The 12,139-nt window shown below is 39.5% G+C and overlaps 2 protein-coding genes across 4 annotated transcripts; one reads left to right on the forward strand and one right to left on the reverse strand.

The window, feature by feature from the left end:
• Positions 1 to 79: 79 nt before the first annotated feature.
• LOC141783027 (ubiquitin thioesterase OTUB2-like) lies at positions 80 to 5,018 on the forward strand. Of its 2 annotated transcripts, none has more exons than XM_074659927.1 (6): positions 80 to 142; positions 1,949 to 2,032; positions 2,143 to 2,261; positions 2,332 to 2,416; positions 3,924 to 4,115; positions 4,219 to 5,018. In XM_074659927.1, exons 1-6 carry the CDS (start codon positions 98 to 100, stop codon positions 4,423 to 4,425), a joined length of 732 nt encoding a protein of 243 aa, XP_074516028.1. In that variant the 5' UTR covers positions 80 to 97; the 3' UTR covers positions 4,426 to 5,018. The 2 variants fall into 2 exon arrangements, with proteins under 2 accessions (XP_074516028.1, XP_074516029.1); XM_074659928.1 differs by lacking the exon at positions 80 to 142 and adding an exon at positions 1,721 to 1,820.
• ddx24 (DEAD (Asp-Glu-Ala-Asp) box helicase 24) lies at positions 4,489 to 10,971 on the reverse strand. 2 transcript variants are annotated; one of them, XM_074659921.1, is made up of 9 exons: positions 10,847 to 10,971; positions 9,741 to 10,645; positions 9,193 to 9,648; positions 8,956 to 9,109; positions 6,912 to 7,424; positions 5,965 to 6,040; positions 5,276 to 5,464; positions 5,062 to 5,191; positions 4,489 to 4,958 (listed from the first exon to the last, which is right to left on the reverse strand). In XM_074659921.1, exons 2-9 carry the CDS (start codon positions 10,639 to 10,641, stop codon positions 4,690 to 4,692), a joined length of 2,688 nt encoding a protein of 895 aa, XP_074516022.1. In that variant the 5' UTR covers positions 10,642 to 10,645; positions 10,847 to 10,971; the 3' UTR covers positions 4,489 to 4,689. The 2 variants fall into 2 exon arrangements, with proteins under 2 accessions (XP_074516022.1, XP_074516021.1); XM_074659920.1 differs by having other exon boundaries at positions 9,741 to 10,946.
• Between the last annotated feature and the right edge of the window lie 1,168 nt (positions 10,972 to 12,139).

Genomic DNA, 12,139 nt, shown 5'->3' on the forward strand with positions numbered 1-12,139 from the left:
TAAGGTGATCAAGTGTATTCAAGCATCAGAACTTTGTAAATGTGTATCTCTGGAACGTTATCATTGTTGCATTTTAAAATAAAATTCTTACAATCAAATGATGCTGTCAGACAGGAAGTACTACCCATCAAAACAGCATACGGTATGTATGCAATTTCTATCAGATTTCGATTATACAAACAGCAATGAGAAAAGATTTGTGATTTAAAGAGTATTTTAAATGACATAGAATGAGGATTTCTTTGTGATATTCTGCATTTGATCCTTATAAATACAGTAAATATAGTGCTGCAGAGAGAATCTGACTTTCCTGCTGTAAAGCTGACATCATGCAGGACCTGTTGCATCCATTTACATTTTCTGCTCTGTGTCTACCACACAGTTTGTGTTTTTGCATAAGACACCAAACATTAGCAGCAAAGCTCATTGCTGATTGTGGCCTGCTCCTTGTTGTCAGACGCTGTCTGCCATACAGGTTTTCACAGAGCCCTCTAGCGCAGACAGTGATCACAAATTAGGTTGCAACACTACTCAGTGCAGTTAAAGTAGCAAAACATGTTCAGACAGACTTTTTAGGGAGTTATTTTGTCAGTAATTGATGCGCTGTCAGGCTGTGAGTACATTTACTCAAGTATTGTACTTAAAGGAACAGTGTGTAACATTTCGGGGGATCTATTAGCAGAAATGGAATATAATATTAATAAGTATGTTTTCATTAGTGTATAATCCACCTGAAACTACTGTAGAAACTGTCATGTTTCTACAGTAGCCTAGAACAGACAAACCAAACACTGGCTCCAGAGAGGGCCTTTCACGTTTTTACGTTACCTGAAGGCCACCCTAGTTCTCCGATACGCTTGTGAAACTGCAGTAACGCGAGCCGCAAAGTGCAAAACCGTGGTACCTCCAGCTGCCGTCTGACTTCCGTTGCTCCTAAAGTAGTGTTATTATGGTAAGGATGGCCTCTGAACGAGGTTACCACGGTTTTGCACACTACAGTTACCACAGACTTGGAAAGGGAGGAGTGAGTGGAGGAGTTCTCAGTTGGTTGCAATCTGCAACCACACCACTATGCCGCCAAATCCACCTTTAAGGATATTTTTGAAATACTTCTCCTTTACATGCGTATTTCCATTATTATGCTACTTTATACTTCTACTTCACTACATTTCAGATTAGGGAAATATTAAACTTTTTACTCCACTAAAATAATGTGACAGCCCTACTCGTTACTTTGGTAATTCAAACATATTAACAGATAAATATGATGCATTTAAAGTAGTTTAACGCAGCCCCACCTCGACCAGTTACATTGAAATGCAGTACTTTTACCTTGATTCTTTAAGAATAATTTGCTGATGATGCTTCTTCTGCACTTTTACGTAACAAGTAAAAGTAAAATTGACTGTAATCAAGTAACATTTTGAATGTAGGATTACTTGTAACAGAGTTTTTTTGGGGGGGGGTTACATTGAAGTAGGCCTTCTTCTACCTCTATTGATGACTCTTGTACCTGTGGATGAAAATAGGGAAAAAGGCAACCCACAACAGGCTAGTTGTTGTTGTGTGTTGTTTTGAGCCAACACTGGTTACACTGGTTACACTGGTTTCTACTTTGAAGCTAATTGTTTAGGCTTGAGGAGCTTTACGATTACAAAACAAGTCCTCTACGAAGCTATGACGCCATCATTAAACTAACCCTGCACTGTCCCTTTAACAGAAACACGTGGTACCTGCAAACATCCGGTTTCCAGAAAATGGAAATAAGGTTGCAACAATGTTTTGACGCACAGCTTTGACGCACGGTTTCTTGCTACACTGTAATTCCTTTTTTCTTACATTGTTTCCATGTTGTTGAAATGTGAAGGTATGTGTTGCAGGAGGTCCGACCTCTGGAGCTGCTGTTTGCTGTGAAAAGAGTCAAAAAGCGTGTTTGTTTTCTCGACAGATGGAGGCAGCCGGCAGCCTCGTCTCATACCGAGAGGACATTTCTTCGCTGTTTCCTGAGCAAACGCCGGGTGCCAAATATAAAGTAGGACATTTAGTTTGGGTGGGGTGGTGTTAGTTAGGTTCTCATAGTCGCCCCTCTTAACTGAAGCTGTCCGCCGCATAATAATCCCACCTATAATTGTCCTTTGTTAGGATTTAAGCAGCCAGTTCTCCACCGTCAGACAAGTGTGTGGAGATGGGAACTGCTTCTACAGAGCTCTGTGCTTCGCTCACCTGGAGTCAGTCCTGCACAATGCCAGAGCTTTACAGAGGTCAGTTATTATTATCCTCATTACAGCTAAGTGTCCCCTTAAAGACACTTACTGATGGTTTTATTTTCAGGTTTAAGGAGAAGATTGTCCAGACCTGTGAGGACTTCTCTTCTGCAGGATTTGACGAGAGTTCCTTCAAGCACCACCTGAACACAGTAAATAATGCTTTTTATTTACTTACCTGGTGGCATTAGGCCAGTAAAGAAAGCACGAGTTATTATAAGCCTGGAAAAGAAATAAAATATATAAAAATGCTCACACATGTCGTGAACAATCAAGTGGGATTTATTGTTGGTAACTCTAATTCACAAATGACTGTCAAGCAATAAAACAAAGTTAGACAGAAGACACGCTGATTATTAGTTTGGGTCTTTGGGTAGGCCATAATGCTCCCACAAAGTAGTGTGTTTGATAATACACACTTAAAGACATAAAAAGGTGTGGCCTACAAGATAGATAAAGTTCTAATAATAATTTGGATAAATGATAATGTTTTTGTTGTGGTGTCATGTAGAGCTGCAACGACTAATCCATTAGTTTCAACTATTAAATCAATCACACACTATTTTGAAAAGGGAGGAGTGGAGGGGTTCTCCGTTGGTTGCAATCTGCAACCACACCACTATGCTGCCAAATCCACCTTCAAGGATATTTTTGAAATACTTGTACTTTACTTGCGTATTTCCATTATTATGCTACTTTATACTTCACTACATTTCAGAAGGAAATGTTAAACGTTTTACTCCACTACAATAATGCGACAGCCCTACTTGTTATTTTGGTAATTCAAAACATATTAACATAAATATGATGCATTTATAGTGTGTTTGATAATACACACTTAAGACTTTAAAAGGTGGAGCCCACAACATAGATAAAGTTATAATAATAATTTGGATAAATGATGTTTTTGTTGTGGTGTCATGTAGAGCTGCAACGATTTAACGATTAGTTTCAACTATTAAATCAATCACACACTATTTTGCTAATCGATTTGAGTAATTTTTGAAAGAAAAAAAGTCAAACTTCTCTGATTCCAGCTTCTTAAATGTGATTTATTTTCTTGTTTCTTTACCTCTCTATGACCGTAAACTGAATATCTTTGAGTTGTGGACAAAACAAGACATTTGAGGATGTCATCTTGGGCCACTTTCTGACAGTTTATAAACCAAACAACTAATCGATTAATCGAGAAAATTATCGACAGATTAATCGACAATGAAAATAATCCTTAGTTGCAGCCCTATTTGACATAATACACACTTAAAGGTGTATAGTAGCCTACAACGTACATCATTATAATCATAATAGTGAGAATGTTTTTGTGGTGGAGTCAATCTGAAATGTGACACTTGAGGTCAGCTGCAGAGCAAAATGTAATCTCTGACTAGGAAAGTCACTGATCTAGCACCATGTCACCTTGCCCTTGAATGTTCTCTATAATCCAGGTAATGATTAAAAGCATCTTGAAAGTCTTACGGCACTCCATCCATCAGTTCTTCATTGGAGCAGATGGTCATGAGTAGCTCCTTACTGCTACTATGCTCTCGGTTAAGTGTGGTTAGTGTACTACTGGATCTCTCCGCTTATTGAAAAAGATGCAGGGAATGTTGTTGTGATGTTTTTGTGTGAAAACATCTAATTGCTTCTGTTCTGTTGAAGGTGGTTGATGTTGTGGAGCGGTGCCAGGCTGATGACCAGGAGGACACGCTGCTCCGGCTCTTCAATAAGCAGATGACGTCTGACAGCGTGGTGCAGTATCTCAGGCTGCTCACTTCAGCACACCTGCAAAACCAGGCGGACTTCTTCTGCAACTTTGTGGAGGCGCCCAATCTAGTAGTCTACTGTCATCAAGTTAGTGGCAAAGTGTTGCTGCCATCTAGTGAACTAAATAGTAGAAGGACGAGTTAAGGAAATGCAGGGTTTGGTAATGTCTTCGCTCTCTTCTTTTATTCAGGAAGTGGAGGCCATGGCGATGGAGTGTGATCACGTGGACATCTTAGCTCTGTCGCAGGCCCTGGATGTTTGCATCCACATCGTCTCCATGGAGGGCGATGAAGAGCAGTTGGCTCACCACGTCATTCCAGAGGGTGCTGAACCTTCCCTGCACCTACTCTACCAAACGTCACATTATAACATTCTTTACCCGCGACCTCAACACTGACCACAGATCCACGAGGACTCAACTCAGGAATATTGACTTTGGTTGAATAAAATCCCAACTGGGTTTTAAGACACTCATGGAAACAGATTTTTATATAGTATTGCAGTGTACAGCGATTCAACAACATTTGGAATTACATTTTTGTTGCACACTGTGCAATAAGTATTTAAATTGGATTGAAGTTAATTTATGTTTTAAAAATGACATGAATCAACACAATCCTGTCAAATTATGGCATCTCTAAATACACATTCCATTAACATGTCACTGCTGCTCTGTCTTCTGCTTTTTCTGCTGTGGTGGACCACCTTTCTTTAACCTCTGTTTCTCCTTTTGTATTGAGACCCTGGTGAGGGCGTTTTGCCCTCCAGCTAGAGGCATGTTAGGCAGGGAGAGCTTTCCCATCTGGGTGGGGTACCTCGTCATAATCACATTCTTGAACACAGGCTGGGAGATCAGATGTTTCAAATGCTTTTTCATCCCCTTTACCACCCACTGCTGCTCTCGGTCATAGTCCTCATCCTTTGCTCCTCCTGTAAACATAGATGGCATATTCAGTTGTCTGTATTTTAACTTTTTTTTTTTTTTTTTTTTTTAAATAAAGGGAACCTGTTACAAATGTGTTGTTGGTCTTACCAATTAAACAATCATCATCCAGGTCCACTTCCAGGGCCTCTGCTGCTTTTTTGAACCAGGAGTTGTGCTGCTTCTCCCTGCTGTTGTGGAACTCGATCTTCTCTATCTTTCTGGCCAAGTTGACCCGCTCCTGTGGAGGAACACACAACAATAAACAACTAAATATAAATCTCTTTAATGTCACATAAAGGCAGGGCCTAAAGCCGGACCTCACCTTGATGGCTTCCATGCATTTGATCTCTATGGGGAACATGGGAAGGTCCTCGTCCTTCCCTAGAGCCCTGTAGATCTTTTTGAAGTTCATCATGTCGTCTGGGCCGATTAGCAGCATACTGAGACCCTCTTTGGTGGCTCTCGCTGTTCTGCCACTCCGATGGACGTACGTCTCAGATGTCCTGGGAACCTGATGTTCACAGGAGAACATTATTAGAAGTAATAACACAAGTTACACTAAGGCTCTCTTAAATTGCCTTCACATGATAAGAGATTTGCTCCTCATTCACCCGAGGTAGGGTGCAGAGACAGCGGGTAAAATATCTCCCCCCCCCCGCAAATAACAACATTCACTTTTTCTAGGCGGCAACAACAACAGTTTCAGCTGTTCTCATTGGTTGCGCTTTGAAAAGTCAGCGCCAGCCGAGGTCGATGTTGAAATAATTTGAACTCTGAGCGCAGCGCTTGGTGGCGATGTGCAATGCTGCTACAGTTAACAGAGCTATGCAGCCATGTAAAACCAATGCTTACAGCTGCAACCAAAATTCAGCTTGACAGTAAAGCATCTCCTGAACTATGGCTCAGTGATACATGGTGTTTGGTGTTACAGTAGATTAATATCCTTCATGTCGGTTGAATATAAGTAACTGACTTTCAAAAAGAATAAATGCTGTGGACGACAAAGCTTACCTGGTAGTGAATAACATGCTGAACATTGGGGATGTCCAGTCCTCTAGCTGCCACATCAGTAGTCAGCAGAACACAACTGTGAACGAAATCAGAGGGTCAATTCAGTAAGCAATGAGTAGAATTAAATGGTGACATTTTGAGTTACATACCAAGAGAAGTGCCAAGAAAGAGATGCCAAATAATTAGTTATTTTAGTAACTACCACTTAATAAAGATGTGAATATCACTTTTTGACAGAACTTATTTCAAGAACTGGGAAAAAAAGTTACCAAATTAATATTCTGAGTTTAAAATAAGTACATCTCAATATGCTAAATGATCATAAGTCTATGCTTTTTAACTTTATTTTACCAAGGGAGACCTTGCCAAGATGGCAGCAATAGTGTTGTCAAGAATATCGAAGTATCTATACATATTGATACTGAATATTTGAAATGGTTTCAATACTCAGTTTCCACGGTACCGATACATGGATACCAGCTGCGCTGTCTGCTCTTATCTCCAAAAGTGAGTTGACACACACACACACACACACCGCTATTGATCTTTTTCATTCAAAATAAAAAAAATTATGCCCTCAATTTTTCCCTGTGATATCGAAAATGGTATTGAATATCAATATTTTTCAAGGTATTATATTAAAGTTAGAAATTCCGGTATCATGACGACACTAGGCAGCAACACAAGCACTTGTACAGACAAATCAAAGTGCGCTTGAGTTGTTTCTCTGCCTTCCACTTTGAGGAGTGCAAACTTATAAACTACAGAGTGTTTTCTGTAAATATGCATTATGATAAAACTCAACGATGGAACTAGTCATGGGAAACATAATCCAGGACTTTTCACGCATACCAGATGTTTTTATATTTCATCATAGGAACACAACCTCTAACCTAACCTGAGGCAAACACCTCCAGACTGCTACTGCAAGTGTGTGCAAACCTCACCTATCCCTCTCGGCAAACCTTTCCAGGTTTTTGAGGCGTTGTTTCTGGTGCATGTTGGCATGAAGAGGCAGTGGAGTACAGTCCATGATAACCAGCAGGGAGTTCAGTCTCTTGATGCAGTCTATGCTGTTGGCAAACACCATGGTGCGGCCGGGATACTGGAGCAAAAAGTAATAAAGGTAGAAGTCCTTCTCCTCCTTCTGGCAGTGGATTCGGGTCTCGCTCAGGGTCTCCACAGTTGCCTCCTTCCTGGTCAGGTCAATGATTTTGGGTTTGGACTTGATCCCCACTTTGTGCATGAGAATTTCCAGCTGGCCCCTCCGGTCCACATTCTTCTTCTTCTTCTGCAGGACGCGGGTGGGCAGGCTGCGAGCCATGGTCAGCGTGGCGGAGAACACGAACGTCTGCCTCTTGGGATTAAAGTGCACGGTGTTCAGCATCTCCAGCAGACTCTCCAGCTCTGCAAAGTGGCCTCTCTCCACCATGCGATCTGCTTCATCGATGACCAGGCACCTGTAGGATAACAAGAGTAGTTAGTCAAATGTATCATGAAGAAATCTAACAAACAAGCCTCTGTGAATGATCTGTATCACACCTCTGATATATCTGATGTTGATCCAGCTTTCTGTTGGGCAGTCAAATTCAATAAAAACAAAGTCACCAGCTCTGGTATCTGTTTAGCTTTCAACACACATCTTTCTGCTGCGTCTAGTCTTTTGTTTGAAAACGGTTGCACAGGGGGCCCTCATACAAATAGCAATAATATGCACACAGTCAGGTCTCTTTGCTTTATTTAGCACTTCACTGCTGATGTTGAACTTAAGGCCCCACAAGCCATGGATGTTATTAAGTCAATGGAACCTAATCCCATTCATGCAACATTCATTAACACAGAGCATTTTATTTACTGTATATTTAATCTTTGTATCACAACCTGTATAGCCCCTTCTTTGGAAATCAGCTCATATTTGATCTCTTTTTCAGTGTAAATGTAAACAGGACGTTGTCGTAAAAAAAGCATTTATGATCATCCATCCACCCTTCAAGAACCAAAACCAACAACGCCGTTTATCAACATCTGATGAACAAATAAGAAAGGAGGCCTGCATGATTAATTCATAAGGGGTGTAAATCACATGTTTCATCACGATATGATTTTACATCGATTCTGTGGACAACGATACGATATTAGTTGATATCACAAAGTCTGCCATGATACGATATCGATTCGATTCAATTCAGGGGCCTGTGATCAATTTGAAAAAAATATCATATGCCCATTTAACACAATCAGTTACATTTATATCAACTCAAAAAAAACCAACTTAATTATGATTTGACAATTTGACTACTGATCTCTTCCAGACATTTAAATGAAATAAAGCTAGTCTTTTTAATAAAAAGAATAAATATAAAGTGGGAATTTCAAAATAAAGTTTTATCTTAAAGATGACGATATGTATCGATATCTTAACTTGATGATATATAGAGGATCGTTGATCATTGAATCGATATATTGATCCAGATCGATGTATCGTTACACCTCTGCTTTCAATGGCTTCGTATTGTGATGACATGATCATCGTAACATTAGTGTTTTACAAAATTCTGTCGTCCAAATTATTGATTCAAGCATATTGTCATTAAAAACAAATATGTTGTACTGAACTGCAACAAGCTTGAGAAAATTAAATATTCAAGGGCTCTTTAAAACTTTTTACAGAATTTGGAAATCCCTCCTAGAACACATACAATCCTTGATACTTCTGCCGGATGCAGATTACAAATAAAATTAGAATAAAGAAATGAAGATGAATATAAAAATGTTACATTATATTGAGTTATTGCAGTTTTTGTTCTATATGTGTGATGACCTGATGTAATGCAGTACAGTGGGATGCAGTTTATTTAACTGAATTTTATTATTTTATCTGTGATATTGCACATATTTGCCATATCTTAATATATATAATATTGAGATATTTCCATACTGATTTTTACCATATTGCCAAACCATATGAAAGAGGTGTGAGTTGTGACCTACCTGAGTTGTCTTAGATTCAGCAGATGTGGATGCTTCTCCTGGATCAGGTCCCACAGACGTCCCGGAGTGGCAATAACGATCTCTGGTCTTCGCTTCAGCATCCGTCTTTGTTTCTGTTGTGCCATTCCTCCCACAATTATCGCTGTTTTGATGTCTACACAACAGGAACATCTTCAGTATCTCCACATTCATAATTCTTTTTAAAAACCTGGTAATCATAAAACTTTAATGACTTACCTGTAAATTTTGCGACAGCATCAATGTGGTGCTTGACCTGAACAGCCAGCTCCCTGGTGGGAGTGAGCACCAGTCCGAGCAGAGGCTGACTCCGACCGCCAGCAGCTTCTTCTTCTTCTGCTTCAGCGGCGACGTCAAAGTCAAACACTGCATTTTCGATTACTTTAACACACCCGATCCTCTCGTCGTCATCTTTTTCTTCGACGTCATCGTGTTCATCTTCGCTGTCATGTTCATCAGTGTCACCTTGATCCTGCTCTGTGATGCTGTCACCGTCTTCTCCCTCGGCCTCCATGTTGTCGTCTTCTACCGTGGACTCGTCTAAGGCTGGTAAATACAAACTCTCCACCTTTGTGGTCGGTTCAGGGTCGTCATCAGCAGGCTTTTCTGAACCGCTCTTCCACTCCAGGATGGCGTGGATCATGGGAATACCAAATGCCAGTGTCTTCCCACTTCCTGTAATGACAGCACTCACATTAGCTTCACTTATGGAACCATGAGGACAATATTATTGTTATGGGACACAAACAAAGGGTGTTTTATGTTACCTGTCTCAGCCGCCCCCAGTATATCCATACGATCCCTGATAGCTGGAGGCAGAGCCAGGGCTTGTATAGGACTCGGTGAGCTGAATCCAAGACTGCTCAGCGCCTTCAGCACAGGGGAGGGAACAAACAGGTCCTTCCAGGCACTCACATCAGCTTTTTGGTCAATAGCTGCATTTGTCCAATTCTTTATCTGCTTTTTGGTTTTGGGAGGCTTTGCCACTTTGTCTTGAGTGGATTTTTCATTTTCCAGAGCTTCTGATGGAGACTCCTGGTTCGGCTGTTCCTCTGAGATTTTGCCCTTTTCTATCTGCTGCTTCTGTTTCTTTTCCTTCTTCTTTTTGTTGTTGTTCTTCTTCTTCTTTGTGACTTTTTTTTCAGGTTCTGAACTCATCACTGTATCTTTTGAAGCATCTTCTTTAGGTGTTTCATCCTCACCTGCAGCCTCTTCTTTCTGTGCCACTTCTACTGGAGTGTCATCTGGTTGGTCCGATTCCTTTGCAGCCACTTTCTTATTTTTCTTCTTCTTCTGCTTGGCTTTTTTCTTGGCTGGTTCAGCTGTTTTCTCTCCCTCTTTGCTGCTCTCCACATCTCCCTTCTCTCCAGCCTCTTCTTCCTCACTGGCTTTTCTTTTCTTCGGTTTCTTCTTCTTCTTCTTCTTCATCTTCTCCTTTTGCAGCTCCCTTTCTGCTTTAGCTGCATCCTTCTCAGAGTCGACCAGACGGTAATCTGTCAGCTCTTCAAAACACACAAGCCCCTCCAAGCCCTCCTCGGAGAAGATGATGGGATCGAGCTCTACAGCTTGCCATTTGCCTTTCATAAGGATGCTCCGTTTGTTTTTCTTGGCTTTCAGCAGTCCGGGGGACGGACGCTTGTTTCTGGGCATCATCTTCCTTATCTTCATTTTCCTACAAATGAATACCGAGGTACACCAATGCGTTGAATTGAAGTGTATACAGTTAGCAAGCAGCTACATGCAGCTGCCGAGCCACTCGAACCAACTATATCCTCTCTAAATGCTCGTCAAACTATCAGATCCAAGTGGCTTGGTAAACCACAAACAACAATACAACAACTATAGGTCAAAACAATAAAAAAAAAAGTACTACCTTGACTGACTGGTGTTTTAAAATGTCAAAATGTTACAACTGATCACAACCACGCATGACACGAGGGCGCATCCATGACAGTGTTGATCACGTGGTTTGAAAAAACTTTATTAGTCAGACAAACAGCTACAGAAGTTTCTGTCCTGCAGGAAGGGGCTGATCAAAAAAAGTATTAGTCATGTTATTTATTCTTCACTGTGAGTAATAAGTCGTCCCTGCCACTATATGTTAATAGCAACACAACAACAATATCCTCTATTATAGACTCTATTATATATATATGTATATATATATGTATATATATATATATACATATATATATACATTACATTATTATTAGGATTATTATATATATATATATATATATATAATAATCCTAATAATAATATAATAATATATAATGTAAATATAAATAATAATATAATATAATATAATAATAATATATAATATAAATATAATTATAATAATCCTCTATTTGGAATGATTTGGATGCTAGCTTCATAAAAATCATGAAATAAAAATATAAAATCATGTTGATTTGATTCAGAGAAAGTAATATTTTCATTGTCTACAAACTAATCTGACTAAGCTCAGCTTTTGAGCTGGCACACTTCAAATTAAGACTGGATGTGTTATTTATCTTATAAGCCACCTTTAGTAAAAGGTTTATATACTGTAAGTAATGACATTATTGATTTTTTTTTAAAATGTATTAATTTTTTATACATCAGTTATAATACATTCATAAAAACACTTCCAATATGCCAAAGAAAAATCTCTTGCTGATGATGGGTTTGCAGATAAACACGTTTAAAATTACAGTCATTAATAAAGGATCAAGTTTCTCATTTCATTTTCTAAGCCATCAGCGAAAGTTTGTCAGTCATCTGCATACAATTATAAATGTAAATAAATCATTGGTAAATGTTTTTTTTACAATACTCTGAAGTCTGCAGGTTTTTTTATGTGAATAAATATTTAAAGGTGCTATTGATAACATTGATAACATTGAGCCACTATATATCACATTCTCCCTCATCCGTTCCATTGCATTCACTTCACAACAAATGGTTGCCAGTTCATTGCAAAACCTGCATATTTTATGGTTGAGTTGAATGAGACTCATATAGACAGTCATGCGATGGATTTTTCGAGGTAGAGTAAAAGTAATTGTGCACCATGCAGCTATAGGCCTACATTGTTGCCATGGTAAATATTCACTTATTCTGCAGCCTGATGGAGACACCAGTGTCAAACTCAGCCATTTGTCCGTTTTTTCCACACTAACTGGCA

Source organism: Sebastes fasciatus, chromosome 15 (assembly GCF_043250625.1).
Source record: "Sebastes fasciatus isolate fSebFas1 chromosome 15, fSebFas1.pri, whole genome shotgun sequence".
Taxonomy (NCBI): Eukaryota; Metazoa; Chordata; class Actinopteri; order Perciformes; family Sebastidae; genus Sebastes; species Sebastes fasciatus.

Excerpts from the sequence above, each read along its gene's own strand:
- ddx24 (XM_074659921.1), bottom strand. The coding sequence starts at position 10,641 with ATGAAGATAAGGAAGATGATGCCCAGAAACAAGCGTCCGTCCCCCGGA. Across the intron at positions 9,110-9,192 it reads TGCTGTCGCAAAATTTACAG|ACATCAAAACAGCGATAATT; the intron begins GTAAGTCATTAA and ends CCTGTTGTGTAG. Across the intron at positions 6,041-6,911 it reads AGGTTTGCCGAGAGGGATAG|TTGTGTTCTGCTGACTACTG; the intron begins GTGAGGTTTGCA and ends TTTCGTTCACAG.
- LOC141783027 (XM_074659927.1), top strand. The coding sequence starts at position 98 with ATGATGCTGTCAGACAGGAAGTACTACCCATCAAAACAGCATACG. Across the intron at positions 2,033-2,142 it reads CGCCGGGTGCCAAATATAAA|GATTTAAGCAGCCAGTTCTC; the intron begins GTAGGACATTTA and ends GTCCTTTGTTAG. Across the intron at positions 2,262-2,331 it reads AATGCCAGAGCTTTACAGAG|GTTTAAGGAGAAGATTGTCC; the intron begins GTCAGTTATTAT and ends TTTTATTTTCAG.